The sequence below is a fragment of the Pogona vitticeps genome, chromosome 3, assembly GCF_051106095.1.
Source record: "Pogona vitticeps strain Pit_001003342236 chromosome 3, PviZW2.1, whole genome shotgun sequence".
Lineage (NCBI taxonomy): Eukaryota > Metazoa > Chordata > Lepidosauria > Squamata > Agamidae > Pogona > Pogona vitticeps.
In genome coordinates, this window is record NC_135785.1 from 202,150,495 (window position 1) to 202,178,429 (window position 27,935).

General features: G+C 40.6%; 3 protein-coding genes and 1 long non-coding RNA gene across 14 annotated transcripts in view; 2 read left to right on the plus strand and 2 right to left on the minus strand.

Annotated features, from left to right (window-relative positions):
* The window catches only part of TTC3 (tetratricopeptide repeat domain 3), a 71,412-nt gene extending 68,844 nt beyond the window's left edge, over nt 1-2,568 (minus strand). The window contains exon 1 of the mRNA XM_072994125.2: nt 2,418-2,568. The gene's annotated coding sequence lies outside the window, so the exon portion shown is untranslated. The remainder of the gene's footprint in view (nt 1-2,417) is intronic.
* PIGP (phosphatidylinositol glycan anchor biosynthesis class P) lies at nt 1,962-14,436 on the plus strand. Of its 7 annotated transcripts, none has more exons than XM_078390545.1 (6): nt 1,962-2,233; nt 6,387-6,474; nt 7,118-7,218; nt 10,292-10,364; nt 11,187-11,305; nt 13,895-14,436. In XM_078390545.1, the coding sequence occupies exons 3-6, from the start codon at nt 7,137-7,139 to the stop codon at nt 14,023-14,025; spliced, it is 405 nt and encodes a 134-aa protein (XP_078246671.1). In that variant the 5' UTR covers nt 1,962-2,233; nt 6,387-6,474; nt 7,118-7,136; the 3' UTR covers nt 14,026-14,436. The 7 variants fall into 7 exon arrangements, with proteins under 7 accessions (XP_078246671.1, XP_020644968.1, XP_020644970.1 ...); XM_020789307.3 differs by lacking the exon at nt 1,962-2,233 and adding an exon at nt 3,813-4,169; XM_078390546.1 differs by lacking the exon at nt 1,962-2,233 and adding an exon at nt 4,032-4,169 and having other exon boundaries at nt 6,387-6,404.
* A 4,964-nt stretch (nt 14,437-19,400) lies between these two features.
* The window catches only part of HLCS (holocarboxylase synthetase), a 123,148-nt gene continuing 114,613 nt past the window's right edge, over nt 19,401-27,935 (plus strand). For 3 of the 5 annotated variants that reach the window (XR_012085121.2, XR_002300166.3, XM_020789321.3), the window contains exons 1-3: nt 22,649-23,045; nt 26,060-26,212; nt 27,415-27,577. Coding sequence is in view for 3 of the 5 variants with exons in the window: in XM_020789321.3 (XP_020644980.3) it covers nt 22,752-23,045; nt 26,060-26,212; nt 27,415-27,577 (610 nt within the window). In the remaining 2 variants the exon portion in view is untranslated. Of the gene's footprint in view, nt 19,465-22,647; nt 23,046-26,059; nt 26,213-27,414; nt 27,578-27,935 lie in introns of those variants that run through there. The other 2 variants (XM_072994124.2, XM_020789322.3) reach the window with 2 other exon arrangements.
* On the minus strand, nt 21,949-22,907 carry LOC140705669 (uncharacterized). The gene is made up of 2 exons (XR_012085123.2): nt 22,779-22,907; nt 21,949-22,190 (listed from the first exon to the last, which is right to left on the minus strand). It is a non-coding gene; the product is annotated as an uncharacterized LOC140705669 (long non-coding RNA).

Genomic DNA, 27,935 nt, shown 5'->3' on the forward strand with positions numbered 1-27,935 from the left:
TAATTTCTGCATAGAACAGTGGTTCCCAATCTTTTGCACAAAAATGCATTTTAATAGGGTAAAATAATCCCTTCTTTGAAAGTAGAAGTTTATTTTCCCCCTTAAAGAGCCTGTTTCTCTTACATACACAGTAACTTAAATATCTCATTCCAAAAAGGCCAAGGAAAAAATTATTTAACAAGGGCTACAACACATAAGGTGACATGCAACACCCCCCAAAAACACATTGCAACCCCTTTGGGGAGTCATGATCCCCAGGTTGGGAAACACTGGTGTAGAATAATTCATATGGAAAGCTTTATTAGGTTCAAAAGAAAGAAGAGTGGTGGAAGACATCAATAATTTAAGATATGCAAATGATGCCATATTTTTGGCAGAAAACAGCAATGACTTGAAATATCTTCTGATGAAGTTGAAAGAAGAAAGGGTAAAAGAAGGATTACAATTGAACATTAAGGCAACAAAGTCATGTCCACAGAAGAACATCTTTAATCTTGACAATGAAAAAGTAGAAATTGTTAAGATTTTTTATACCTCAATTCAATCATTAGCTCAAATAGAGACTGACCCCAACAAATCAGAAGACTGAGACTTGGAAGTATGTCAAGGATAGGTCCTTAACTGTTAAGGATGAGTTGCTGGAGATTAAAGTCAAGATTATGCAGTCTACTGTATTCCCAATTACTTCACATGCATGTGAAGATGGACACTCGAGGAAAAATAAATAAATAAATCAGTACAGGGAAAATGCAAATGGGTCCACTGTAGAGTTGCACTTGGGAAGTCTGGTTTCCCAGGCAAGTTCACTTCAGCCAATCACACAGGAGTCAGCAGAGAGACAGGAGAAAATCAATCTTATTTGCAGCCTTTCAACTATTTGAATAATCTCTTCCTTGCACCAAATGACTGTGTCTGCTTGGTTACTTCCTCCCTTCCCATTTCATTCCATTCTCTTTATTCTTTTACCTAACACTACATCAGTTAGGTGACCAAAGAAGGAGGGAAAAGCAAAGAATCAGAAAAGACAGATGTTTTCACTGTCACTCTTGACCCACAGTGATTTTACAAATTAGCAGCCTCCCAAAGTTCCTATCATTAAGAGGAAGCTGTCAAAATTGTTGTCTAGCGAAAATCAGTTTGCGAAGCAGGGACCAAACATTGTCCAGCGAAATTCCCCCATAGGAATCACTGTTTTGCGAATCGCTATAGTGATCGCAAAAAGTCAATGTCTAGCGAAAAAACTGTCATGTGGGGTAACTGTCTAGCGAGGCACCACTGTATCTGAAGAAAGTGTGAATCTGACATTCTTAGCAATGCCATATTGGAAGATAAAAGGCACAAATCTTCAGACAAAATCGTGGCTCCAACTTTTCCTGGTTCTGCTATGCAAACTAATATGGACTCCTCTGGAATGTATATGAGCATTTTTACATACTTAAAACTGCAATAACTCACATGCTTGATTAGACTATGTAATAAAAATTACACATTGAACACATCATGGCCACAATTGTGCAGCAATATAGATTTGAGGTAAGGAAGTTCAAAGACCCTTATAACTACTACAGAAAATATTCCAAATCAATTATATAAAGTCCAGAACTGCTCCGTTCATCATTGGCATACACATTTAACAAGGATGGGAGTCACTTACACCCACTCTGGGAGACTTCCTTGCACCAATTATGGCACAGAGATTTACAAGGATCCCCATACTGATTCTGGACCCAAGATTTTATTTGTTGGATGGTTTGACAGCAACCCCTGGTAAAAAACATTCAAATGAACATGGACTTGTTTGGACCATAATTGTTTCACCAACTTTTACCAAGACTTATCTTTAATAGTCCCATGACTGGCACGACATCAAAGCTTTAAGGTTTTCCTCCCCCTGCCTCACCCCACCAGCTGCTTCACTTCTGCCAGCGAGGCAGCTGTTAAAAACATGCAACTTCCGCCCGCAAAGAGGGGTGGAGTGGAAGGGAACCCTTCGAGAGCCGCTCCGTTGAAAAGATCTGGCCGGAGCTGAGTTTTCATGGGATCACTTAGCCGAAGCGGCCCAGAACCACGCCAAGAAACCTAGAAATGATCCAAGAGAAAGGGTCGCCCCTTCCCGAGGAGACCCGTGCAGAAGCCTAGCGGCCTCGCCTCGCCCGGTGGGCCGGGCCTATTGGGAAGATCACACTTAGACGGGTACGGAAGCCAAGCAGAGAGGTTCCCTCCCGACGTTCAGGTCTGCACGTTTTCTACTCTCCCTGGTTCTTATACCCAACGGCGGTTCACAGGCCTCCCCGGACACGGTTGCTGGCCGAGGGCGGCTCCAGGCTTGTGGGAGGGGAGCCACCTCCAACTCCTGGGCCCGGAGGGCCACCAGAGAGGAGCCTCGGCCCCCCCAAAGAAGCCCCAACCACACTCACTGGCGGGCAGGCTTTCTCCTCTCCCCCGGCCTGGAAGCGAGCCTTTGTGCCGGTTCCCCTCTTCGGCGCCTCCTCACACTTTCGCTTCTCCTCCGAACGGGCGCCGTCACCACCAGGCAGGCAGCCCGCCTCTGACTCACGCGGCTCCCTCACTGGCTGCTCGCGGCGGTGACGTCACGCTTTAAAAAAAACTACACGCAACCTATCCACCCGCCCACCCCTTTCCTTCCTCTCCCGCTTCCGCCTTGGAGCGGAACCAGCGGCGAAGAGCCTTTCGCCCTCTCAAATGCCTCTGGACTACAACTCCCACAATTCCTTACCATTAGCTGTGCCGGGAGGAGCGGATAGGAACCATAGGCCGAAGAATAAGTCCCCCACCCTTGTGAGAAATCCGGATCATTTGTCCGATATGGGGATTGTAATGGAGGAAAGCTGAAATTTAAATAACTGTAGTTTGGTGTTGCAATACAGGAAAGAGAAAATAATATTCAATGGATTCTCGAAAGCTTTCACGGCCGGGATCCGATGGTGGTTGTGGGTTTTTTGGGCTGTCTGGCCGTGTTCTTGAGGTCTTTCTTCCTAATGTGTCGCCCGTCTCTGTGGCCGGCATCTTCAGAGGACAGGAGCCAGAACTCTTGTGTTCTGTCCGTTTATATTTGTAACACATTTGTTATGGCGCACATTATTATTGCTTTTATTGCAACGAACAAGCATTTTCTGGTAGGCTTCTGGATGGGTCTTCTCTGCTGCTCCAAACTTTCCAAAAAACCCCATCATGCCTTACTGTCGTTGGTGCTAGTCAGGAATGAAGGGAGTGGTAGTAAAAGAAAATTAAAGGGCGCGACAGCGAGGAAGGCTGCCTAGGAAAGGAAAATTAAAGAGACCCCAAACTCGGAAAGGTCTCATTCCTTTCCTGCTTACTTCTTTCCCAATGACGGTCGGGGAGATCTGTAGATACAAGAAAATGAAAGATGCCAGGCTTGTTGCCCCTTTGTGATTAGAAACAATGTATAACCATCCGAACGAAAATATCTGGTAAGAGGTTGCTTTTCTTTCTGATCCATATACAGTTTTGCATGCAACGTGTGATTACGTTTTTATTTAACTTTTAAATAATAGAAAGATCTCCTTGCCAGTAGTTCCTCACAATCCCTGGTTGTAAAGGGAGAGAAACCGCGTCCGCCAAAGTCAGTTTGGGTTTCCGTCCTATAAAGCCATTTGAGAGTAAGCCTCATTTGAAGTTGATAGTATTTATGTTCAAGCAAACGTATAGCTTGTGCGCAAATATGTTTTAGACCTTAAAAAAAATTCCAGTGTCCTAAAAGGGAAAAATGGAAGGGCGAAGTTCGGAGTTTTCGGAACACAGAGATACTCTATGAGAGATGGCAAACTTCCGGTTGGTTATTACGGTGATTCTTGTGGTACCTTAAAAATAACGCCAGCTGTACAGTTTGTGGCACGAACTTCCGTGGGCTGTTAAACGTTGAACGGTAGCTCCGATTCCTTCGGGGCTATTCTGCCCCCCCCACCCCGAGTATGGCTGTGGAAAATCACCTTCTCCCGTTTGCGTGGGAGAGCGGGAACGCCTTCGAAAACCGGACCGGAAGTTTCGAACCAGTTAAAAGTTCAAGCATCTCGAATAATCTGGATCGTTGAAAGCGCACCTCCGGCCCGGATCCAAGGTGGAGGTTTTCATGAGATGCAGCTAAAAGCAGCCGGCGTGGGCACCGGAAAATCCAGAGGAGCTGGAAGGTGCGTGCGCTCAACCTGGGAGATGGTAGGGATGTGGGTGGTAGAGCTAGTGGAAGGAGATAGATAGATAGATAGATAGATAGATAGATAGATAGATAGATAGATAGATAGATAGATAGATAGATAGATAGATAGATAGATAGATAGATAGATAGATAGATAGATAGATAGATAGATAGATAGATAGATAGATAGATATCGCCGTCTCCTTCAACTAGCTCTAGGAGCCATATTTGTATTCGAGATGGGGAAAAAATCCAAAACTGCCACTGAGAATGGCTCATTGGTAGTATTTCTTCTGGAAGCCTGAGGCCTCCGCTGTGGATGAGTTGGGGGGTGGGTGGGAAATCACACAGCTTGCCATTTCTCTGGAGAGGAGGACGCAAAGGTTAGTGGCATTAAATGAAGGGACGGGTAGCAAATTGCAACTGGAGATAAGCTGAATATTTGTGTTGGGTGCCAAGTCCGGCTTAATGATGGTCTGAGCTAAGAAGGTTGGGAGGTGGAAGTATTTTTGATTGATTTTTAATTTAGAGGGCTGTGGCCTGATTGGGCAGTAATCATAAAGATAGTTTTCCCTCAATTAGATTTTATTTATCATATTATTTATTCTTGATGACAATAAGGAGAATGGTGCTTTACTTTAACAACATCTGTAAATACTAAACTATGTAAATTCTGTGTATGATGTGTAAAAGGTACCCATTCACTCTGGTTGTCCACAGAATGCTTCTGCAGTTCTATGTAACAAAGCAAATCAAAGCTCAGAATTGTGACACCTTAAAGAATATCATACTTATTTCTGTGTGAGCTTTCTTGGATTATGACCCACTTCCTCAGACACATGGAATAAAAGTTAACTACAGGCTAATATGCAAGGATACATTGTAGCAGAGCCCAGTATGGTACAGTATAGTGAAATAAGTACTGTATGTTGGACAAAAACTCAGGAGACCATTCAAATTTCTGCTTGACCCTGGAAACTCACTGGAAAGGGGGTTGGCCTGACTACTCTTTGAGCACTTTTCATACCTTGAAAATTGAAATTGAGTATTATATGTTTGAAGCAACATAATAACATATAATTGGGTGTGGGGACCCAGTGAAGATGCAAAAAGGTACAGAACATGAAATGTCAAAGTAATAACTGGTGTTATTAATACAAGTAATGAGTTCAGAGAATGCTGGTTACACAAAAATTCTAGGCACTGCTAAGAGTGATTACATGTCTGCAAGGTAAGCAAAGTACTGAACACAAAATACTGAACCAGTCAAAATCTCCTTCAAACATAGGCAGGCAACTAGTTTTCTGTCACTAGGATGGGATGTAGGAAAATGATTTCATCTGTATTTGGGTTGTGGGAGTGCTGATAAGTGTTGATTTTAAATGTGAATCTCAAACAAGAAAAAAATACATCTACAAAATAAAAGAGAAGAGCATAGTTTCAATGAAGACATTTTTCTGTAAAAATGAAATAACAAGTGGCTGTCCTGCCCATATATGATATGGGCATATCATATATATCATACTGCATATAAATCCAGCCAAGTTATTTTGACTCGGAAAGAATAAAATCTCATAAGCTCCTTTACCCCACCCTGCCAGTAAAATATTTACCTTCTGCCATAACAAGTTAACTACCAGTTCACCTCCCTTTCGTGATACCCAGTATCTTCTGCCTGTGTTGGACATCTCACTCTTCTCAATGGAATCACTGACTCTGGAACTAGGACTTGCCCCATGGCTCAGTTCCAGACTACGTTTTAGCACTTAGTGGGAAGAATCATTTCCTGCTTGCAAACCCAGTTCCTATAAGTAATGGGTTTTGTTATGTGGAATTAAAGAAAAAGACCTTGCATGTCAGAGGTTAACTAACCTAGTTTTAAAGCCTTGTACGTCAAAATTAAGGACACTCCATTAGAATTACTCTTGTGGAAGTATGATAACTGTTGTACAGACCATTGTTGGCTGTCACTGAGTCTAATTATATTGTATGTAGAGAAAAAATATGTATGTTGTTGACCAACAAGGTTTCTTCCAGAAGTACTTTATATTTGGCATTTGCAAAAAATTACCTAAGCAGCCATAGGAAACAGTCCTCAAGATTAGTTCAGAAAGTTGTTGTTTTAACAGAAAGTCCAATCAGTTCATAAGGAATGTTGTTGTGTACTGTCAAGTTGACTTACGGAAATGCTAACAGAGTTTTTTTTTTTAAGATATGTGAAATGATCAAGGTGAGGCTTACCCTCCAGTGAATTTCCATGGCTGAGTACAAATTAGAACTCAAGTCTCCTGAATCTCCAGGTCTGAAGCTCTATCCACTACAATACAATGACTGAAATCCTGTTGTGCAGTTCCGTGTGTGTAACGATGATGACAGCAGCAGCAGTAACCAATCATGTTGTATTGTGTAGGAAGCATTTGTACCCCAAAATTGCCTTCAGTCGGCGGTGAATTGGTGGTCCTGGTGACATTATCTCCACTGTACATGTAGAGATGACCAACAGGATTTTAGCCCTAGTTCAAGAATTAAATGGTTTAATGGTCACCAAATGGTCAATGAATTCTGTCTTTAAAAATGCTAAATCATTTGCAATTAAACACTGCTGTCTGAAATGAGTAAACTACTTGAATTTGTTACCAGTGCTGTGTTGAATGAAGCTAGGAACAAGCTAATTTTCCATATGTCTGATGAAATGTTCTTCTGTGACATGAAATCCTTACATGAAACAAAAAAGACCAAATATTGGTCTGTTAAAAGTGGGGGAGGTACATAGCCTAATTTGTTGTTCTTCAATACTCATTTATAAATTTTTCTCTGTATAACACGTTTTTCCTTCCTTAATTTTGGGGAACAGTTAATTGAAAATAGTGCCTTGTAAATCTTGTTGGTGCCTTAGAAACCTAAGGCAATGTAAAATAAATATTTTTCTCTTTATCTTCCAAGATAAATTGAAGAGATCAACATGGTTGAAAATTCACCAGCCCCATTGCCTGAAAGAGCCATATATGGCTTTGTTCTTTACTTAGGTTCCCAGTTTCTTTTCAGTGAGTATTTCCATTTAATACTGGTTATGCAAATTCTGTGATGTATACCACATGCAAACTTTGGAGGGCTACTTTTTAAAATGAATTAACTATCATTACAGTTCCAGTGCCCCAGGATCAAGGTGAGGCTTCTAAGTTATAATATAGTCCCATCTTTTAACAAGTAACTCAACTTTGCCACAGTTCAAAAGTAACTAAACAGAGTATTTTTTTTTGTTTTTCAAAGTAAATTAGAATGCTACAAGCTGCTGGCCTGTGGTATGAAACACACATATGTAACAGGTTACACACACACTGTTAAGTATAAAAATAACTAAAACAGTGACAGTTACATTGCCAAACATGTTATTTCTTATGTGTGCAAGATAGTTCGTGCTGCTTCAATGTTTCATTTTATTGAGGCTTCTGATCAATATTACTCCATTCAATAAATAAGTACTAACAACTTTTCAAAGTTAGATGGTTTACACGAAGTAAGGGGTGAGAGGAACATGCCAGTTTTATTGAAACCATGTGGCTAGGCCAACTAGGTTTCTTGGGTCATGATCTGCAAGGGCTGCTATATTGTATCTCTTTCAAGACACATGCATTCCCAAGACAGCTCCACTGATTTCAGTGGAGTGTACTCTCAATTTAATATGGATACATTCGCATGGAAATAAATCCCACCTCAGAAAGATTTGTTCCATGGCAAATATAGATAAAACCTACATATGCAGTTTGCACATAGCCTGAATGTTGGGAAGACCTGCCCCTTGAATCTTTTTATGTGCTGTACTTTGCCCTCATTTCAAAGCATTCAACCAGGTTGCGGCACTTGTTAGAAAGGGAAATCCTCCAGGCTTGTGTTACATTTTATTTATTTGACTTCTAGCACTGAAGAGATAAACTCATAGGAGATATCCGACAGACTTTCCCCTTCTGTCTACAAGAATCTGATCATGTTCTCTTTACTTGGAAATAAATCCCACTGAGTTTCAACATGTTTACTTTATGGAGGATGAAGTCATCATTGTCATCTCAGAACTACAGAGCTGGATGGGACCCTATGCATATAAATTATAGTCTAAAAGTTAGGGGGAAGTTAAAGTTAGCTGCCTTCTAGCGTGGCAGCTCAATGGTCATACATTTACGATCACGAAATCAGGAACTCTAGTCCACATAATGGACAGTGTTGTTCGTATTTGGATATGTGGGGAAGGAAATAATTATGCATAATAATAGCTACATGGGGAAAATGCACAAATTTAATTATTTCAGGACATATATGATAACCTTTGAATACCAGATTTTTCTGGAACATATTGAAATAATCTAGCTTTTTGGGTGGTTATGTTAAAATCATGGTTTCCTATTGCCTACTTCAAATATTGTAACTCCGGGTCGGTTCTGCCAGGGGCGCTTCCGTTGACAATGCAGGAAAAAGGACAGGAGGCTGCTCTTCTTTTCGAACAGAATCAGTTTTATTAGTGAACAAACTCAATTCAGCCAGCTCGAACGGGTCCATTAAACTTAACTCTGGTAACAACTTATAACTCCGAACTCTTGTGGTTAGTCCTTTGTCCTTCCTTCTCACAGGGGGGCTGGCCCAAATCGCTCCCGGTCGGTCATGGGGTGAATCAGTGTGGTCTATACTGTGCAAACTGTCCCACAACATGCGTGTCTCGCCCAGTCTCCCTCCCGCTGACTCTGGAGTAAAGAGGGACTGGGATGGATCACCCACCTCCCCCCACGCTGATTGCGTGGGTAAACTACCACAGTCCATTCCAGGGGGTCTACCTCTTGACCACAGACGACGAACTCTGGGGTCCCGGCAGCAATCCTCCATCAACTTGTAAATTTGGGAACTCTTTAAGTAGCTTCAGAAAACTCTCATGGCCCATGTTCCATTCTGTCTGAGCAGACCTGTCTTTCTTGTCTGCTGGTTCACTCTTAACCACTCTAAAGCTTCCTGCCTTTTCCTCCTCATTTATATCCTCCCATACAATCAAGTCTAGCTCCTCCCCTCTCTCGTCAGCCAGACACACTTCCGTATGCTGCTGCACCTCTCTGTCATCTGGGTCCACCTCCACTAATATCCCTTCTACACATTCTGTGCCTCCTTCTGCTCCTTTGATAGAGGAGGACGGCTCACTCCCTTTCTCTCCTTCACAAATATCATTGGGTATTATTGTATTATCTTTTAAATTGCCCCTTCATAGGTAAAAGTAAAGGTTCCCCTTGACGATTTGTCCAGCCACGTCTGACTCTAGGGGGTGGTGCTCATCCCTGTTTCCAAGCCATAGAGCTGGCATTTGTCCGTAGACAATTTCCGTGGTCACGTGCCCAGCGTGACTAGACACAGAACGCCGTTACCTTCCCACCGTGATGGTACCTATTTATCTACTCACATTTTCACATGCTTTCGAACTGCTAGGTTGACGAGCTGAGACAAGCGACGGGAGCTCAATCCGTCATGTGGATTCGATCTTACGACTGCTGGTCTTCCAGCCTTGCAGCACAGAGGCTTCTGCAGTTTAACCTGCAGTGCCACCACATCCCTCTCACACCACCACGACCCTTCATAACAGGAAACTAAATTCAGTTAGTACCAACTAGAATAGACACATCAAATCATTTTCCAAAACGGTGAGTCAACATTTATGCTGACCCCACTGATTCAATGAGTCTACTTGAATTGAGACTGCCAGTTGGCTTAAGACAAAGATGATGCTTGGTGATGTCTACCATTAAGAAAGTCTGAAAAACATTTTCTTGAATGGATTATTCTTAATTTATCTGCTGAATTCCAATGTATGAAAAACAATGGTGATTTTTGAGCAGGGTCAGATTTCCTGAGTACAGTATAAATTCAGCACTACAGTTTTCCAGATAGTCTTCCATCCAACTATTATACAGGCCCAGCTTCACATATTTTTCAGACTGGACATACAATTTCATCTATTGATAGGAGGAATAACCCTCATAATGCCAACCAGAAAAAAAAAATCAAGCTTGGTCCTTTTCATTTAAAATTTATCCTATTTGCCATTGTACTTAACATTTCTTCTTTCTTGTTTTTATATATATGCAGTCCTGTACCTTGTGTGGGCCTATATACCAGAATCCTGGCTATTTTCACTGGGGTTGACATACTGGCCTCAAAAGTAGGTTTTGACTATTCTTCCATTAAATGTATTTTATGTTGCTAAAACTAACCAATTGTGCAGAGGATCAGCATGCAAATTTTACATTATTGCCTTACTTAGAAAGAACCCTGGTGGCTCAGACCTAAGGATCCCAGGGACATAACAGCACATGGCTGAATCTGGTCATCTGTATCAGTATAGCAAAGAAACCAAGGTTCCATTTAGCAATTATTATGCTTATTAGCTACAGATGCACATTCTCCATATGTCTTTCAAGATTCTAAATCAAGGTAGACAAGTCATGGTTCTACAGATATTTCTTAGACTGCAACTCATTAACCCTAGTCACTGTAGTCTAACATTTGGAAAACCTTCAGTTACCTTCCCTTAATTCAACCCTTTTTCAAACCCTTCTGAGCAGGTGACCATCACCCAGTCCTATTACAGTGAACTCCTCTGTCTAAAACAGTACTTCCTTTTGGTCCATTCTGAATCTAGAATGTCAATTTAATTGTTAATTAAATTTTAATTTAATAAAAATTTAGTTTTATGAGAAAAAGAGAGAAGAAATGTCTGTTTTCACTTTTGCTAATCTGTTCTTAATTTATACATTTCTTTCATGTCCCCTGACACCTTTACAGTGTGTTTCCTAAATTAAATGGTCTCAAGCATTTTCGTCTTCCATCATAAAGATGGATTATTCTGCTTGTTGCCTTCTTTATCTTCTTCTGGTCCTGTGACATTTTTTCCTGAGTTGGGAATTTTCCTTGAAATAATATTTGCTATGTATTTCTACGTGTATACAACTCCACTTACAGTATTTCTTATTTCACTTCACAGATTCTGGGCTGTTGCTTTGCCTGTGTATCTTTTAGTAAGTATAGGAATAGGCTATGTGCTTCTCTTCGGTATTAACATGATCAGTACTGCTCCATTAAATTCTACACAAACCATTACAGGTAAGGATGTTGACTCAGGTTTGCAAACAATATACCTGCAATATGATTTTTACCGGCTTGTAATACTTGGCCAGACTCATAACTGGAGTGTAGTCATTTATGAGTGTTACATTGATTTCCTATATTTGTACAGTTCATCAAACTTTTCTTCTGTAATTAACAAAAGAATGACTCAGCACCTTTCCATCATGTGAAAGCCTGGGAAATATAACGCCCAAGTGAGGAGCATTTTCCTGTGCCATGGAAATTAGTAACCTCTATTAAAGCAAATCCAGATGTCTGGGAGACACACAAGGCCATTTGTGTATTAGTCCCAGAGTATTTGGAAACAAATTCAGACCCAAGCAACAACGAATCATAGATGTTTATAAAGACATATCTATGAGTATACTTTCTTAGCCTCTAGAGTCCAGTGTGGGTTTAGTCAGATTCATGTTATATTTGTATAACATGAATCTGTTTAGTGCTAATTGGATCTTGCTTGGCAGGCCACACATCCTAGCTGGTAGGAGATGAGTGAAAGTACAGTTTGTTGCTGGTGGACTTGGATGAGCATTGTGTGGTCGCACAGGAATGTGCTGTTTTCTTCCAACCCCACCACTGCATGCTGTAGTGGCAGCGTGTGGATACTAGGTAATACTAAGGAACTGGAATCTTAGCAGGGAAAGGAGAGACATTTTCAGATGGTCATATGGTTGGTTCACTGTGGTTGTGAAGCAGACGGCAGGGTTGTGCTTTCTGGTTCTGAGCTGGTATTCCTACTAGTTTAATTGACTCTAAAGGTAAGAACATATAGAGAAGCATCCAGAATTAGGCATGTTTAACTGAGCCAGCAGAAGCAAGCTTCCCTCTCCTTTCTTTCCCACAACAGCCCTTCACACTTTAACCCCCCCCCCACAAAAATACTACAAGGAAGTTTGGAGACCCTGCTGAGCAGTCTGGGTTGGAGTGTAGGGTGAGCACAGATACTCAGAATTTTTGCAGAAGCACTTTTTATCAACAGGGCTTCCACCCAGACTCAGGGGATCCCCATCCTCCATTCAGGCCCCCAACCACCTAGGTTCTATTTTTGTGAAACTGTCACAGTGATCTTCCTGCCTTTGTCAGCTGACAAAGGCAGGAAGACCACTTCCATCAGTTGCACACATGTAAACCTAGATACAAACTACATAAGATATACATAATAATGCCAAGGTTCACTTTCCTTGGGCATAGAGTTTGTTTGCAGTACTGAAATTAATATAATGAGGCAAGTTATAGTCCCATATTTAGCTGCCTTATCTTCCGCTTCTTTTAACCTCTCCATCGCAGCTTATATCTTTACCATTAGAATATGTTTCTTTATTGGTTCAGTTTATACAGCACGTACTGCCATGTAGGATAGTCCTTGTTATCAGTATTGTTCTAATTATCTACGTTTGTCATAAACTACATCCACTAACAAATACATGTTGTTCAGAATTGGTAAGGACATGCTTTCCACTATATTAAGAGCGTCTATATTCCACAGACAGACTTTTTTCCAAAGTTGTGCATCTTATATAGAATGAAGAAAATGGCATGTTCTTAGGCCTATCCTACTTGCTTAAAGTGGGAGTTTTTTGAATGCATTAACAATCTTATAACCTGCCTTCCCCAATTTTTCAAAGTAGTTCAGAATATGAATTTAAAGCAGCTTCATACATACAAATACAAAAAATATGGCAATTCAAACCTAAAATGTCAAGGCCAAGGTAGTATTTCATTTGTTTTATTGTGTATGGCCCCTAAATTCAGTAGATCTTCCAAAGTGGCTTAGAAAACGAGATGGAATGCATAAATACAATTTTAAAAGATGGAAACTTAAAAGATGAACATATTAAACTACATTTTGAAGCCTTGAGAATAAAAACATCTGTGCCTGACAGCTAAAGGAGAACAAGCCTATACCAGGGAGATGACCCTGGGTAGAGAAGAGAATTATTACAACTGGGGTGCGGCGAAAGACTTTCTCCCTAGTTGGCATGCTTCTCTCCTTCCTTTGAAAATATCATTCCATGTAGAAGTGATCATGTCAGAATGGCAAATATCTGCTAGTAGTCCTAGTCTCTTTTTTTAAATGGTATTGACCCTATTCAGGTATTCAAAAAAGGCTTTAGTAGAAAGTGTGAGCAGGGAGAGTTCTAGCTCCATTTTCTGCCTTTCACTATTTCTGTGTGAAGGAGGACAATTTGAAGATGGATCCCTGTAGCAGAAGCTTCCTCTTAAGATACACCCTCTGACTATAGATACAGACAAGATGACAGGATTCCATGCTTTGGAATGCCTGAATAGATCTTGCAAAACTCACAAAAAGATTCACTCTCTTGCTTTTTCTGAATTTATGGATAAGATGTTTTGAGAATTGCATGATCAATCTGTTTTAATTTTAATAGGTGAGACATAATATTTGGCTTTAACATGTAAGGAATTCAGAATTTATATGCTGATTTATTAAAAGAGCTATATTTATATTTCTCAATATAAAACTAGGTTCTCATGGAAAAAATTGCCTTAAATAACCTACAGAGTGCATGTTGTCTTACTGCTTTTCCCTTCCATTTTCAACAGACCACTATGCAAAAAATCAGAAACAGAAGAAACCAGAGGAAGAGGCTGTTCCTGCATTGAGAGACATTCCTATCAGTGAAGTAAACAAAATGTTTTTCCTGAATAGCACAAAGGATTATCATAGAAACTGATGGAAGAAAGCACATATCTCTAAAATACGTTAATATATGGGACAGGGCTCTATATTCTTGAATCTGAAACTGTCACAATAAAGTGCTAAAACCCTTGACTTCAGTCAGATTACTATGACTAATCATGATATTTGTTAGTTACACCCTATCTGTTGGATTCCAAATGGTTCATATCTCTATATATTGGGGGTAATATTCTGCCATAGGGAGCCTGCTGTACTTCTGTAGTTCTCCTGTGTGATTATGAATCCTGACAATGAGATGAAATAACCAATTAGGGCTTCTTCTTTTTGTATACATGGAGGCAGGATATGCAGAATAAACTGAGGATTAATGGTATCTAGTCAAATGCACTATCCAGTCTTTGAAAGATGTGGTAAATCACTTCAAATAAAACTATTGGAATGACAACATGGACAGGTTTTAATTTGTTCATTGCTAAACTTCTATGTGTACTTTGTCATTATATGCTGTCAAGTTGCTTCCAATTTATGGCAACCCTGTTAGGACTTTGAGGTATTTGAGATGGTCACGGAGTTGTTTATTGCTTCCATCCCCTGATTCGTCTCCATAGCTAAGTGGGGATTTGAACTCAGATCTCCCAAATATTTATTTATTTATTTATTTATTCATTTATTCGATTCATATCCTACCTCTGTTTCAGGGGAAACAAGTACATAAAGGAAAAAGTTTATCTTTTCAAGATATTACTCTTCACAGAACCAACACTGCATACTCATTACAGCTGAAACAAGATCCTAATCCTGATCTGGCTTAGTTACATTGAAATTTATTTCCAAATAACCATGCTTATGCATGCTCTTCCACATCAGTCTTATTTCAATAAATCTTATAATTTAGTATTAAGTACTTCTAAGTGGTTATTAATATCAGTACATTTATCACTTGTTAGTCATCTTTTATATGCTTTCTGATTTTATACGCAAACTTTCCAAAACCCGGGTTCAATTACGATATGTAATTTATACCTAACTATGGCATGCTGCAATGACTGAATATGTGTGTACTTCCAGTGGAAAAACATTTGGGGCATTACATGAAGGCTATTTATCATAATTATGGGCAGTTTGTGGCCTGGAAGGGGAGGATGCACCATGCCCCACCATTTTGGTAGACAATGCCATTGCCTTCCCCCAACTTGGATCATGGGTTATACTGTATTGTTATTTGAAAGTTGCTTTACAGCACAATCCTCTTCAGGTTCACTTAGAAATGTCACATCTAATTCAGTAAGCTTTGCTCCTTGGTAACTGGATATAGGATGGCAGCCTTAAAATCTTATTAGCCAATATCATGGCCAATGGAAGTTGAATCACCAGCTGCAGCAGACTGCTTCTAATTAATTGCCCCTTTCTCTTAATCTTTTTCCCCCCTGCTATTTTCCCCCATTAAAATTTGGGGGAAAATACAATGTTTTATATATTCCAAAATCAAAAAAGGAACTCTTATTTAGTGGCAATATGCTGAGGCCAGCAGTGTCACTCTCATTAAACAGGCAATAGAATCTGACCATTTTAATTTATCTAATGGCGTTGAGGGAGAGCATGAGCAATGATGTCCTGCCCAGACTCTATTAAGTACAGTATTTAAAATAAGATGACATCAAGTATACATTCACAAAAGGTGACTTGGCTGAAAGTAGATCTATTTTTCCTTCTGAGCAGCTGAGTCATAAGAATGTGCATTAATAGCCTTTGATTTAAAATGGTTTTTGCTTCTAAAGTCACCTGATGTTTTCTACATCAGGAAACCAGCTTGGTGCACTCTAATTACAGCCTTTGATAACTGAAAAATCAGCAAAAGCTTGGGAGGGAGATTCATCTACATAAAGGATTTAAGAAACAAAAATACCGTAGTGAAACAAACTCATATGTGTCCATTTGGAGTCTACCTTATGGCTGACATTCTAAGTTACCACTTCATTACATTACTTCAACAGTTCTTAACCACAGTACACAGAGCTATCTTGTGTGTGTGTGTGTGTGTGTGTGTGTGTGTGTGTGTGTGTGTGTGTGTGTGTGTGTGTGTGTACACACAAAATACACACACACACACACATATATATATACACACGCACTATATACTGTATATATATAATGTATATATATAATGTGTGTGTGTGTATGTATATATATATATATATATATATATAGACACATACACTATATATATATATACACACACACACACACTGTATATATATACTGTATATATATATAATGCATATGTGTGTATACTCTCTCTCTCACACACACACACACACACACACACACACACAGAGAGAGAGAGAGAGAGAGAGGGAGAGGGAAAAACAGCACGGGGAAAGGATTAACCCTCCTTCTCCAGCACTGCAATCACAAACATTTCCTTTGCTATTAATCGATTGGGAGTTCCTATTCTGATTGTAGCTTTTCAAAATATAAATATAATTTATTGAACTCTCAGGAGTTCAAAAATAAGATGTAATGCTTCACCTTGCCCAGTTTTTCCAATCAACTGACTGTTCCTCTCAATTTCAAATTGGCAACTTACAGTTCATGAGAGGCTCAGATTAGAATTTATTGGCCAATTTCTGTCACAGAATCATTCCAAAATTGTTTCATTGTAAGCAGGGACATACTGATGAAAGTACATAAATACCTCTTATAGCATTGTAATACTATCAGGGATTATAGACAGGCTATTTCCAAGCCAATCCACCTTGCTCTCAAGACTAACATCCCACACAGACACAGATGACAAACTGTCAGGAATACCATTCAAAACAAGGATGAGGGCCACAGCTATTTCACCTTTGACGATGAAACCTACCTCCAAATGAATGGAACTGCTATGGGCAACTTGCATAGCTCTACAATATGTGAATATTCATGGCTGACCTAGAACAACTCTTTCTTAACTTTTGTACCCCAAACTGACTCCTCTATTTGAGTTAAACTTATGACTTTTTTTAAAATCTGAACTCATGGAAAGAGCCTGAGAGAAATTCCACCAGGACTTCCTTTGATCCAAACACCAACCTCAGCCTCCGCCAATTTAAACAGTTTACAGGTGTATTTTCTAGACACCATTGTGAAGCTACAATGTGGACATCTTAGCACCATTCTGTATTGAAACCCCACTGATCAATATACTGTACCTACGTGCATGCCTCCAAATTCCATTCTGAACATATTATAAAATCTATCATTTAGAGTCAAGCCTTCAGATATAATCATATCTGCTCTGACCAACAAGATAACAGCACCAAACTCAAGTATCTAAAAAATCATCCAAATATGGTTAAGGAGCAAATGAATCTAGCAAAATGATACCCAGAAGCAACCTAATGCAAGACAGACTCAGAAAACAACTGAAACTCACTAGCTGTCACTTCCAGCCAACAACTGAGACCACTCTCACAGATCATAAATCATCTCCAACTCATCCTTGACAAGAATACGTCACTCTCCCAAGCCCTCAATGGCAGGCTTAAAGATAACCCTCCCAATCTCAACCGACTATTGACACCCAACAGACTACGCGAGTGATACAAAGGTGCACTCAACCCTGCTACAAACTCAGATGTCACCTCTATCCTCACATTTACTCTAGCAACAAGATTACAGGACCCAACAATGTCACACACAGCATCAAGGGCACTTTTGCTGCTCTGCCATTGTGATCTATGCCACCTTTCCCCAACAATGCCCCTCTGCACGCTACATAGGACAAACAGGACGATCTCTGCACAAAAGAATTCATGGACATGAATTGGGCATCAGGAATGGCAGTACACTGAAATCTGTTTCAAATCTTTTCAATCTACCAGGAAATTTTTCATGGGATTTGAAAGTTGGCATTCTGGAGAAAAAAAATTACAGCATAAGGATACAGAGAGACACATCTGAGACAAAATATATATACATGTGCTTAATACAATCTCAATGAATTAAATATTAGTGAAGATTCCTTAAGCCATTACCAAATGTAAGCTTCTACAATGATTATGTTGTTACCTGCTGTTATTTTCCTACACCAGTTTTCTTCCCAACTTAACCACAACCACCTTTACAGAACAAGCTTCAAAGGTAAAGTCAGGGATTCTTAACTCATTAAGTGGAGGATTTCTATGACATTTCACATTTTCTCTGCAACCTACATTTGAACACATAAGGAAATTCAAACATGTTTATGAGTAATCTGATCTTTCTCACCAGATCATATGTTCCAACCCATCCAAAGGCTGTAGAAAAACATAGGTTGTAGAAAAAAATACGATATGTCATGGAAATCGTCCCCCTACTTATTACCATATACAGTGGTGCCTTGCTTTACGATTGCCCCACATTATGACGAAACCACATTACGACGATCTTTTTGTGATCGCAATTGCAATTGCAAAATGATGGTCTGAATGGGGTTTTTTTGCTTTGCGATGATCAGTTTCCTGCTTCAGGAACCAATTCTTCGCAAAACGACGATTTTCCTCCAGCTTATCGGCAGTTTCAAAATGGCCGCCGGGTAAATAAAATGGCTCCCCGCTGTGTTTAGGAACAGATTCTTCGCAAGACAGCCAGCGAAAATGGCCGCTGTATGAAGGATCTTCACTGGACGGTGAGTTTCCAGCCCATTGGAATGCATTGAATTCAATGCGTTTCAATGGGCTTTTTATTTTCGCATTACGACGCTTTCGTTCTACAGCGATTTCGCTGGAACGAATTAATGTCGTAATGCGAGGCACCACTGTAGTGTTTCTGCTGTTGTTATCTATAGCCTGGGGTTTTGAACAATGCTTCAAAGTAAAAGAACAGAACATCAACCATGGGTCTTAAGTCATTAATAGCTGTGAAATTCCACATTTGACTCACACAATTTGCAACTTGTGTCTACTAACCATCTACTCTTTATTTTGGGGGCATGTATAAACCTCTGCCATGTCTCACTCTTATGACTGAGGAAGTGGACTTATACCATAAAACCTCACATTAACATACAGCAGTTAGTCTTTAAGATGCCACAAATGTTTTTATCTTTTTTGTTTTTGCTTTGCTTTGCTTCTTGTCTGCTATGCTTGCAGAGACTGACACAGCTGCCATTTCAAAAACGTGCTTACTAATTTGCTTTACTGTGGCTCTTGTCTAAAAGTTTCTGAAAGTCAAAAGGCTCACAGTTTCAGTTTGCCTTTCTCACAGTGCTGTGATTTCCAGTAAATGATGGGCAGCAGATGCATATGAGTCAGGCATGTGAGCCCAGATCCTCCCCTTGTTCTAATAAAATGAAGAAAAAATTCCTGGCAGCTTCCCTGTCCAATCTGTGCACAGAAGAACATGAGCCAATAGGAAACCTGCATTTTAGACATGAAACAGGGGAAACTGAGGAGATAAGGAGAAACTTCTCCTCTCAGAGAATACAAGAACTGCTTTCCTTAGATGAAAGGTAAGCACTGTAGAAACTCAGGAGCACATGCTATATGGGATAAATAACTTTGCTATTTGCCACCAGTATTAGATGTTCAGAAGTGCCCTGCCTTCCTCAGAATATGGAAGTTCAGTTTCATTCGTACTGGGAGAAAGGAAAGAAACCCTTCTTAATGAGTGAGTGTACTTTTGAGAGCAATGTACTGCATGAACTGCAGATTAGCTCAGTAGTTAAGAGCCTCGTGACGCAGTGGTTAAACTGCTGTACTGCAGCCAAAACTGTGTTCACGACCTGGGGTTCAATCCCAGGTAGCAGCTCAAGGTTGACTCAGCCTTCTATCCTTCCGAGGTCGGTTAAAATGAGTACCCAGCTTGCTGGGGGGGGGGGCAATGTGTAGCCTGCATAATTAACTTGTAAACCGCCCAGAGAGTGCTTGAAGCGCTATGGGGCAGTATATAAGCAGCATGCCTTTTGCTTTTAAATATCAGGCTACGGGACTAGTGGTTGGGAGTTGGATTCCCCACTGTGCCTGGGGAATGATGATTCATAAGGTCCCTTTCTGATCTGCAATTCTATGATTATGATTATGTGTCCACCTCATTTTCTCTATTATCCACTAGCTCTCTTTTGCAGTAAAAATAGCTCCTCCTCCTTGTATTGATAGTAATAAGGCTGAAACAAAAGTGCCTTGTACAATAACATTTTCATATGACAAGATTGTGGACTCTGGCATATTGTTATTGAGTCCCTCTTACTCACTGTTCTGTATTCCTGTTCTGCTCCAGGTGGATTTGGGGCATCAGGAGAATTAATAGAATCTTTAAAGTTTTACAGTTCTGAAATACTGTTCACAAGTGCATCTAATACAAACCAGTGTTTACTGCATTGGTGGGGAGTTGTCACCTTCCATTAGTAAATTTTTTATTATACATTGCCTGCTTTATTCTGTTCCAGTCTCTTCAAGAAGTTCACCTCTACACTTGTTCTAGATTCTTTGTTCTGATTTGGTGTCTATACAAGTTCCATGAATAGGCAGCTGCTCCTACTGACTCAGAAACAGTAACACTCCTATGTCAAAAATGGAGAAACAAGACCTAGTGGTATCATAATAATGAAGTCACCCAACATTACTGAGTAGTAGGTTTGAGGGTGGAAGTTGGCTCTAGTGGCCTTTAAGCAACAAGAAAGCTGCTCTACATCTGTATTATATTGCAGAATTTTGGAAGTGTGAAGAAGTAGTGCAGGGATTCACAGAGCAGAATAGATTTAAGTTCTCCAGTTTAGTCCACTCCTTTTTCTCATCAACTAGCACTTACAGTTTCAATAACTCAGACAATTGCAAGAAGAATAAAAGGTTTTATTTACTTACATTGAACAGATAACAAGCTATAACATGACTGCTTTGGACAACAGGCCTCAACTGACTAATTGACTTCAATAGACTAACAGAGAGAAAAAGGGTCTGAGTAGACCTTTGAATCAGGAGATAATGACTGGTTACTGTTGGGCATATCGACTATCATCCCAGCCCAGAAAGGTCCCTCTCAGCCACACCTACAGGAAGCACCATGTGAGGCTGCAAAACCTCCAACATAATTATTGTACAGTGGACCCTCTACTTACGGAATTAATCCGTATTGGAACGGTGGCTGCAGGTCGAAAAATCTGTAGGTCAAGTTTCCATTGACCTACAATGCATTGAAAACCCATTAATTCTGTAACCGGCCATTTTTGTTCCATTTTGGTTTTTTTCTGGTCTGTAGGTTGATTCTCAGGCTGCAAGTCGAACCTAAATTTTGTGGCCAGAGAAGTCTGTAACTCGAAAAGTCTGTAAGTCGAGGGTCCACTGTATATTAAACACGGTCCAGCAGAATGAGTGTTTGGTTCCTCTAAGGGGCGATACCTTTTATTTCAATCGGACTTTTGTCCTCAGTCCATGGTTTTCTTACACTGTTCCGGTTCAAGCAGGTCTTGCTGTTTTTGTTAATATATGGAAGTGTTAAAACACGAAACATCTCCTACAGCCCGAGGCCAGCTCCCAAGCCAGCTGCAGCAGGGCTCATCTTGCAAATAGGTTGTTGTATCCAAGTGATCCATGAAGATAACTAAGTGGCTAACTTTCGGCCATTTACTGTCATAGTCTAACCTACCTCATAGGGTTGTGGTAAAGACAGCTGCTCTCAGAAGAGAAAGTCTGCCTCAGGGTGGGGGACATGGTGTTCTGCACTGATGAGACTCAGGTGTGGGTGTGCGAGCATGCAAGGGGATGGGGAGAGGCTGGGCGTGCGTAAGGAAGCATCCTGGGCCAGCATGTGTGAAAATAAGTGTCAAAAGGGCACGTGAGAGTGAAAGTTCACTCCTCAGACACTGGAAGGACAGATGCTGAAGCTGAGGCTCCCATACTTTGGCCATCTCATGAGAAGAGAAGACTTCTCGGAAAAGACCCTGATGTTAGGAAAGTGTGAAGGCAGGAGGAGAAAGGGATGACACAGGACAAGATGGTTGGACAATGTCATCAAAGCGACCCACATTTATTTATTTAACTTATATGCTGCCCACTCTATCCAAAGGTCTCTGGGCGGCTTACAACAATTAAAATACAATAAAAAGATAAAACAATATAACTAAAATAGATACTCTAAAAATTGAATGAATTTGACCCAACTCCTGGAGGCAGTGGAAGACAGGAGGGCCTGGCGTGCTCTGGTCCATGCGGTCACAAAGAGTCGGACACGACTGAAGGACTAAAAAACAACAACAAAAGACAGCGTGGGAAGAAGGCCAGAACGAGCTCTCTACTAAACACAGAATATCAGTCTAATAAAGGAACACAACTACGTGTCAGCCGAACTGGCTTTGCACAGGAGGCGCCTCTTGAAACGTTAAGCCAGCGCTGCGGACCAGGCTTCTTTATGCTGTCAAAAAAAGCAGATTTAGGAACCAGAAACGCAGAATGAAGACATGGAAGACCCAACTCAACACACACACGCACACACTCGCTCGCTCGCTCGCTCGCTCAACGGGGTAAACGCACACACACAGCCACGACGTTTTCGGCATCTTTACGCCTCCTCTGGTTGGGACCGAGAGGGAGGTGGAGACTTCTGGCCAATCCTCATCCGCTTTGCCTTAGCGCGAGGCGGGGCGGAGCAGCCAATCGGAAGTCGGCGAGGATGACTCCGCCGCCGTGCTCTCAGCCTCTGAGCGGTCGTTGATGCGGTGGGGCAGGGCGGGGCGGGGGTGGAGGTGGCCGTTGGAGCCTCCGCCTGCTTTCCCCTCCCCGGTGCGTCGCTCGCTTGCGCGCCATGCTGATCACGCTCTGCTACTTGTACCTGTGGGCGCGCTGGGGGACCTCTTCGGCCGGCCTCATTCGCCGCACTGTGCGCCGGCTGTACCGCTCGCGTTGCTCTTTCACCTTCTTCTGCGGCTGTTCCTGCTCATCCAGCACCTCCTCCTCCACCAGCCGTGGGTGCACTTGCCAAAAGCTGCTCCACACACCCTCCCACCGTCCACTACGCGAGCAGGGGCCTCCCCGCCTCTCTGAAGAGAAAGTCTGCCTCAGGGTGGGGGACAAGGTGTTCTGCACTGACGAGACCCAGGTATATGTGTGTGTGTGTGTGTGTGTGTGTGTGTGTGCGCGCGCGCGCGCGCAAGGAGACGGGGAGAGGCCAACATGTGTGAAAATAAGTGTCAAAAGGGCATGTGAGAGTGAAAGTTCATTCCTCCGACAAGACTGCTGTTTGATTTAGTTGTTTGTTCACAGTCCTTTTTACCCTGTGAGAAAGTGGCTTTTCCTCTGACAGCTGTGTGATAATCGGAAGGAAGCAGATGTGAATTCTTTTTGTTGTTGAAACGGAGAGAAAGTGATTTTTTAAAAAAATTAATGGCTTACCTGTTCATAATCTTTACAGCTTGCATTTCCACCAGAAACGCTCCCAAGCTAGACTGAAGATGGATATATTACAGTAATAATGGGAGTACGGTAGCTATTTAAAAAAGTTAACTAACTAACCTGATCCCTTGCAGCATTAACGTTTGTAATGTTAGGATATTTTAGGGTCCAACTTCCAGAACCGTCAAGCACCATGTCCTTTAGCTATGAGATGCAGAAGTAATGAGGTATCTACTTTTGTTCTTCAGGAACATAACTTTGTAATTGCATTGGACTCTGTGGATCTCAAGTTCATTCTGAACCGTTAAACTCACTGGGATGACTATCCCAATCACTTAATCTCTTGTCCGACCTACCTACAGGGTTGTTGTGAGGATTAAGAGGAGAAGAAAATAGCCATATATGGTGCCTTGAGTTTGTTGGAAGACAAACATGATTAACCCATAAACAGATCATCATAACAGATAATACACCATTATTATTCTGACATGTTGATCAGACCTGGAATGCAGGAGGACAGGGCTACATGTGCATCTGTACAAAGATGGATAATTTCTGAACATCAAAGAAATTTCTTTTTGAATTTCTCTTTAATTTTATACCTGTGACTCCTGGTATGCTGATATAATTCTAGCGGCAACATTTTCTTTGTATAAGCTGCAGTCTCCTTATCAATGATTAGGAATAGGGTTTTGCAGGCATGGGTGGCTGTACAACACTAAGATACCTTTCAAATGCTGCACATGAGTTGTTGTCTCTCCTGATTTGTCTAATCTTGTATCAACCAAGAGCTTAAGAAGTTCCCCTATACTGGACATAATGCAAAGGGCATCATGGTAGCATTGGTGACTCATCTAGAAAGGCAATCATTGTGCCCTCTTCTAAATGCTAGTACAGTGGCTGATAGAATTATGCAACCAATTGCTTAAATATATGTCAACTGCTGTCGATAGTCTTCAGAGATGTAAGATAATGAAATGTTAGTTAAAGATGAAAGTCTGGTGCAATAAATGATGTAGGTTTTATTAGATAAAATCAAGTTAGCAGAATTATTGCATATATAAAAGCCATTTTCAGTATATGTGCAATGCAAGCCAATGGCTGAAATCCTGTTGCAGTAGTTTACACCACTTCAAACTGATGATGTAATCACCTTTACATAGCATAAATTACAGCAGCAATATTTCACCTTATATATGTTTGCTCAATTCTTTTCAGTGTGGCTTACTCCCAGGTAGTGCAGCTGTATGTAAGCAAGAGCTGTGCCTGAAATAGATTGCTACCAATTTAACCTTGTTTATGGGCTTGTGTTAAAGGGAGGTGGTGTCACTGCGGCCTAAACCGCAGAAGCCTGTGCTGCAGAAGACCAAGCAGTCGTAAGATCGAATCCACGTGACGGAGTGAGCTCCTGTCGCTTGTCCCAGCTCCCGCCAACCTAGCGGTTCGAAAGCATGCAAATGCAAGTAGATAAATAGGGACCACTTCGGTGGGAAGGTAACAGCGTTCCGTGTCTAAGTCACACTGGCCATGTGACCACGGAAGATTGTCTCCCGGGGAGGTGGTAGCGGGATGGTCTGAACCTCCTGAGACACCTTAGGGATAGATAGCACTGCAACGAGAGCCTCTATGCTCTTGTCTCGCCTTCCACAGCTATGCATAAAATAAAGGGGTACGTGATACATTGCACATGAAGTTCTGTGCATGTTTACCCCAAAATAAGAGGGTAAACACATGTTCATAATGAAAGGTACTTTAGAGCCGGATTATATATTATATACTCAATCTGCCTTGAGTCTCCATGGGACAAATTGGAGATTGTGCAGCTTTCCAGTTGTCAAACTGTATGTTCCATGGGTCAGTCATTGAGGGCTATGTTACCTAGCATTTATGAGAGGTCCAGTCCAATGACATCTGGAGAGACATATGCTCCTCACCTGTGTTTTAAACATGTGATATAAAGGAATTGGGAGTGGGGAGGAAATAACTAGAAATGGCTGGTTTTCCAATAGAATAGCTGATGGAGATACAGTAAATATATTTCTAGTTGGATTTTAGTTTTGTGGCATGTTAAGGACCCCCCCCCCCCCCCGGGGACTATTAGTTTTTTTATCCATAGATAAGGGAGCACTGTCTGTATACATCTCTATTGGCACTACTAGTAAAAAAATGAAACTGCTCTCTTACAGTATATGCTTAGAGAGATGGTTAAAAATAGACCAATGTTGCTAAAGAGTCCTGTGAAGTTTACTTAAACTCTGAAAGTGCCAACTAGGATTAACGTTTCCCTCTTTTTCTCTCACGTAGTCATCTTGATGAAAACTGTAGTGAAAAAGTTGTTTTTTCAGAGCTTCAACGTATTACCTTTTAAAAATAAACTTCTCAGAATCCACAGACCATGCTGCCTGGGAGTTCTGCAGGCTTAGTTCAAAGAAGTAACTTTTCCAAGCTTTTCCTTTTCCAAACTTTTCCTTTCTATATGTCAGTACACAAGGTACCATAAAAGATGAAAACACTTTATTTAATAGAGTGGGTGATCTGGAAGTTACATGGTATGGTACATCAAAAATAGGAAATTTGTCTTCTTTAGGTGAGTGTAGGTAAAGGAAACTGTGCTGCAGTTTGTGTTAATTCTTGAGGTCTTCTAAAGATATATATTAGAGTAAATATTAAGAAAAGAGAGTAAACTTCTCAATGTCTTAAATATATATTTTTCTCTTCTAGTCTCTTGATGATTTAAACCAATGGACATTGCTTATCGTGTCACCTTTCAATTATTTGGACAAATTATTTGAAGTGGAGCATATAGCATTTGTGACAGAAAGCATTTCCATTCAAGCAGGTAGTTTACAGCCTCTAATTTGCTCAACAGAAAAGGTAAGTTGGTTATTGTCATTTTTGTTTTACCAAAAAGTCTCTGTAATCTGTTATTGTAGTAATAAATTTGTTTTTTAGTACAATGTGCTTTAGAGGACACAAAACATATTTTATAATGTAGCTACAACTGTTTGATTGCATTTCTATTTTAGGATAAGATAAAAGCAGTAACCTAGGTTTGTCTCTTGTATGTTCTTCTGTCCAAGCCCATTGAACCAAATACAGTGGTGCCTCGCTTAACGGCGATAATCCATTCCAGGAAAATCTCCATTAAGCGAAAACATCGTAAAGTGAAAAAAAAAGCGTTGAAACCTCTTCAATGCATTCCAAACTCACTGTCCAGCGAAGATCCTCCATAGGGCAGCCATTTTTACTGCCTGTCTTGCGAGGAATCCGTCCCAGAAAACAGCGGGGAACCATTTTGTTTACCCGGCAGCCATTTTGAAACTGCCGATCAGCTGTTTTAAAATTGTCGTTTTGCGAAGAATTGGTTCCCGAAGCAGGGAACCAATCATCGCAAAGCAAAAAAACCCCATTTAGACCATCGCAATTGCGATCGCAGAAAGATCGTCGTAATGCGGTTTCATCATAATGCAGGGCAATCGTAAAGCGAGGCACCACTGTATGAGTTACTGAAGTTGATGATGGTATCTAATTCCTCTTTTCACTGGGGCTTACACGAATATATTGTTATGTTACATTGTATATTTACCATTGTATGTTAAATCCCTGGCACTTCATTGTATTTTCAGTTTTCATTGTCATTTAGTGGTCAAAATCCCATTGCTTAGCACAGTAAATTGCACTAGAGTGCTACTGAATCAGTGGGGTTTGGTGAGTCAATTCCTTTTTAAATTTTGTTGATTCAGATGGGCCTAGTCGGACTGCAGTATATTTTAGCACACTAAATTACAGTTAGAGTAGACAACAGGAGTTTGACCAGTTTTCTCAGGCGTATATGAAATACATTAGTAGAAATAAAGTAAATATAATTTCTACTGCATTGTGTATCTTTTTTCAATTCCTGCATAAAATTTCTTAAAAAATTTCTATCTGAAAGATAGACATAATCTATCAATGTACAAACTATGACTTTAAATATATAAAGATAGGAACGTTAGCACAATTTTGCAAATGTGCCTTGTATATTGTGGTAGCATGTATAAAATACATTTGAGAAATATATTATGTTTTCTTCTCAGGTAGTGAAGTGGTCAGATTATTGTTTACCTTTGGCCTTTAAAGCAGGTGAACCTTACGTATTATTTGCTGAAGCCAGCATAGATAATTTCAGCCACCTTGGGATAGCTTTCATGGAAGATAGACTCCAAATGGATAATGGAATGGTTCCTCAAAAAATTACATGTAAGTATCTTTACAGTTAAGTGTATCGTTTTTCTCTTTAGACACCCCAGAAATGTTTGCAGTGACACCAATATAGCTTCAGCATTTTGTGCAAAAAAGTGCAGAACATTCTACAGTGCTGCTATCATTTATAATTACAGTTCCATTGTTGCTACTGAATATCAGTTGTATATGTTTCTGAATTTAATGTACAGTCTTATTTGTTGCTAACTCAAGAATATTTGTGTCACCTTTAATGCAGTACTAATGCCCGTGTCCTTAATATCATTTCTGGAAGGGTACCATTGAATTCTTCATGACTTGCATCTCTTTGATAACAGTCACTTAACTCCACTGTGTAGGAGTGTCAAAACTAGCT

Coding starts and splice junctions, on each gene's coding strand:
- PIGP (XM_078390545.1), top strand. CDS start 7,137: ATGGTTGAAAATTCACCAGCCCCATTGCCTGAAAGAGCCATATATGGC. Junction 7,219..10,291: donor AGGTTCCCAGTTTCTTTTCA/GTGAGTATTTCC, acceptor ATATATATGCAG/TCCTGTACCTTGTGTGGGCC. Junction 10,365..11,186: donor TTGACATACTGGCCTCAAAA/GTAGGTTTTGAC, acceptor TTCACTTCACAG/ATTCTGGGCTGTTGCTTTGC.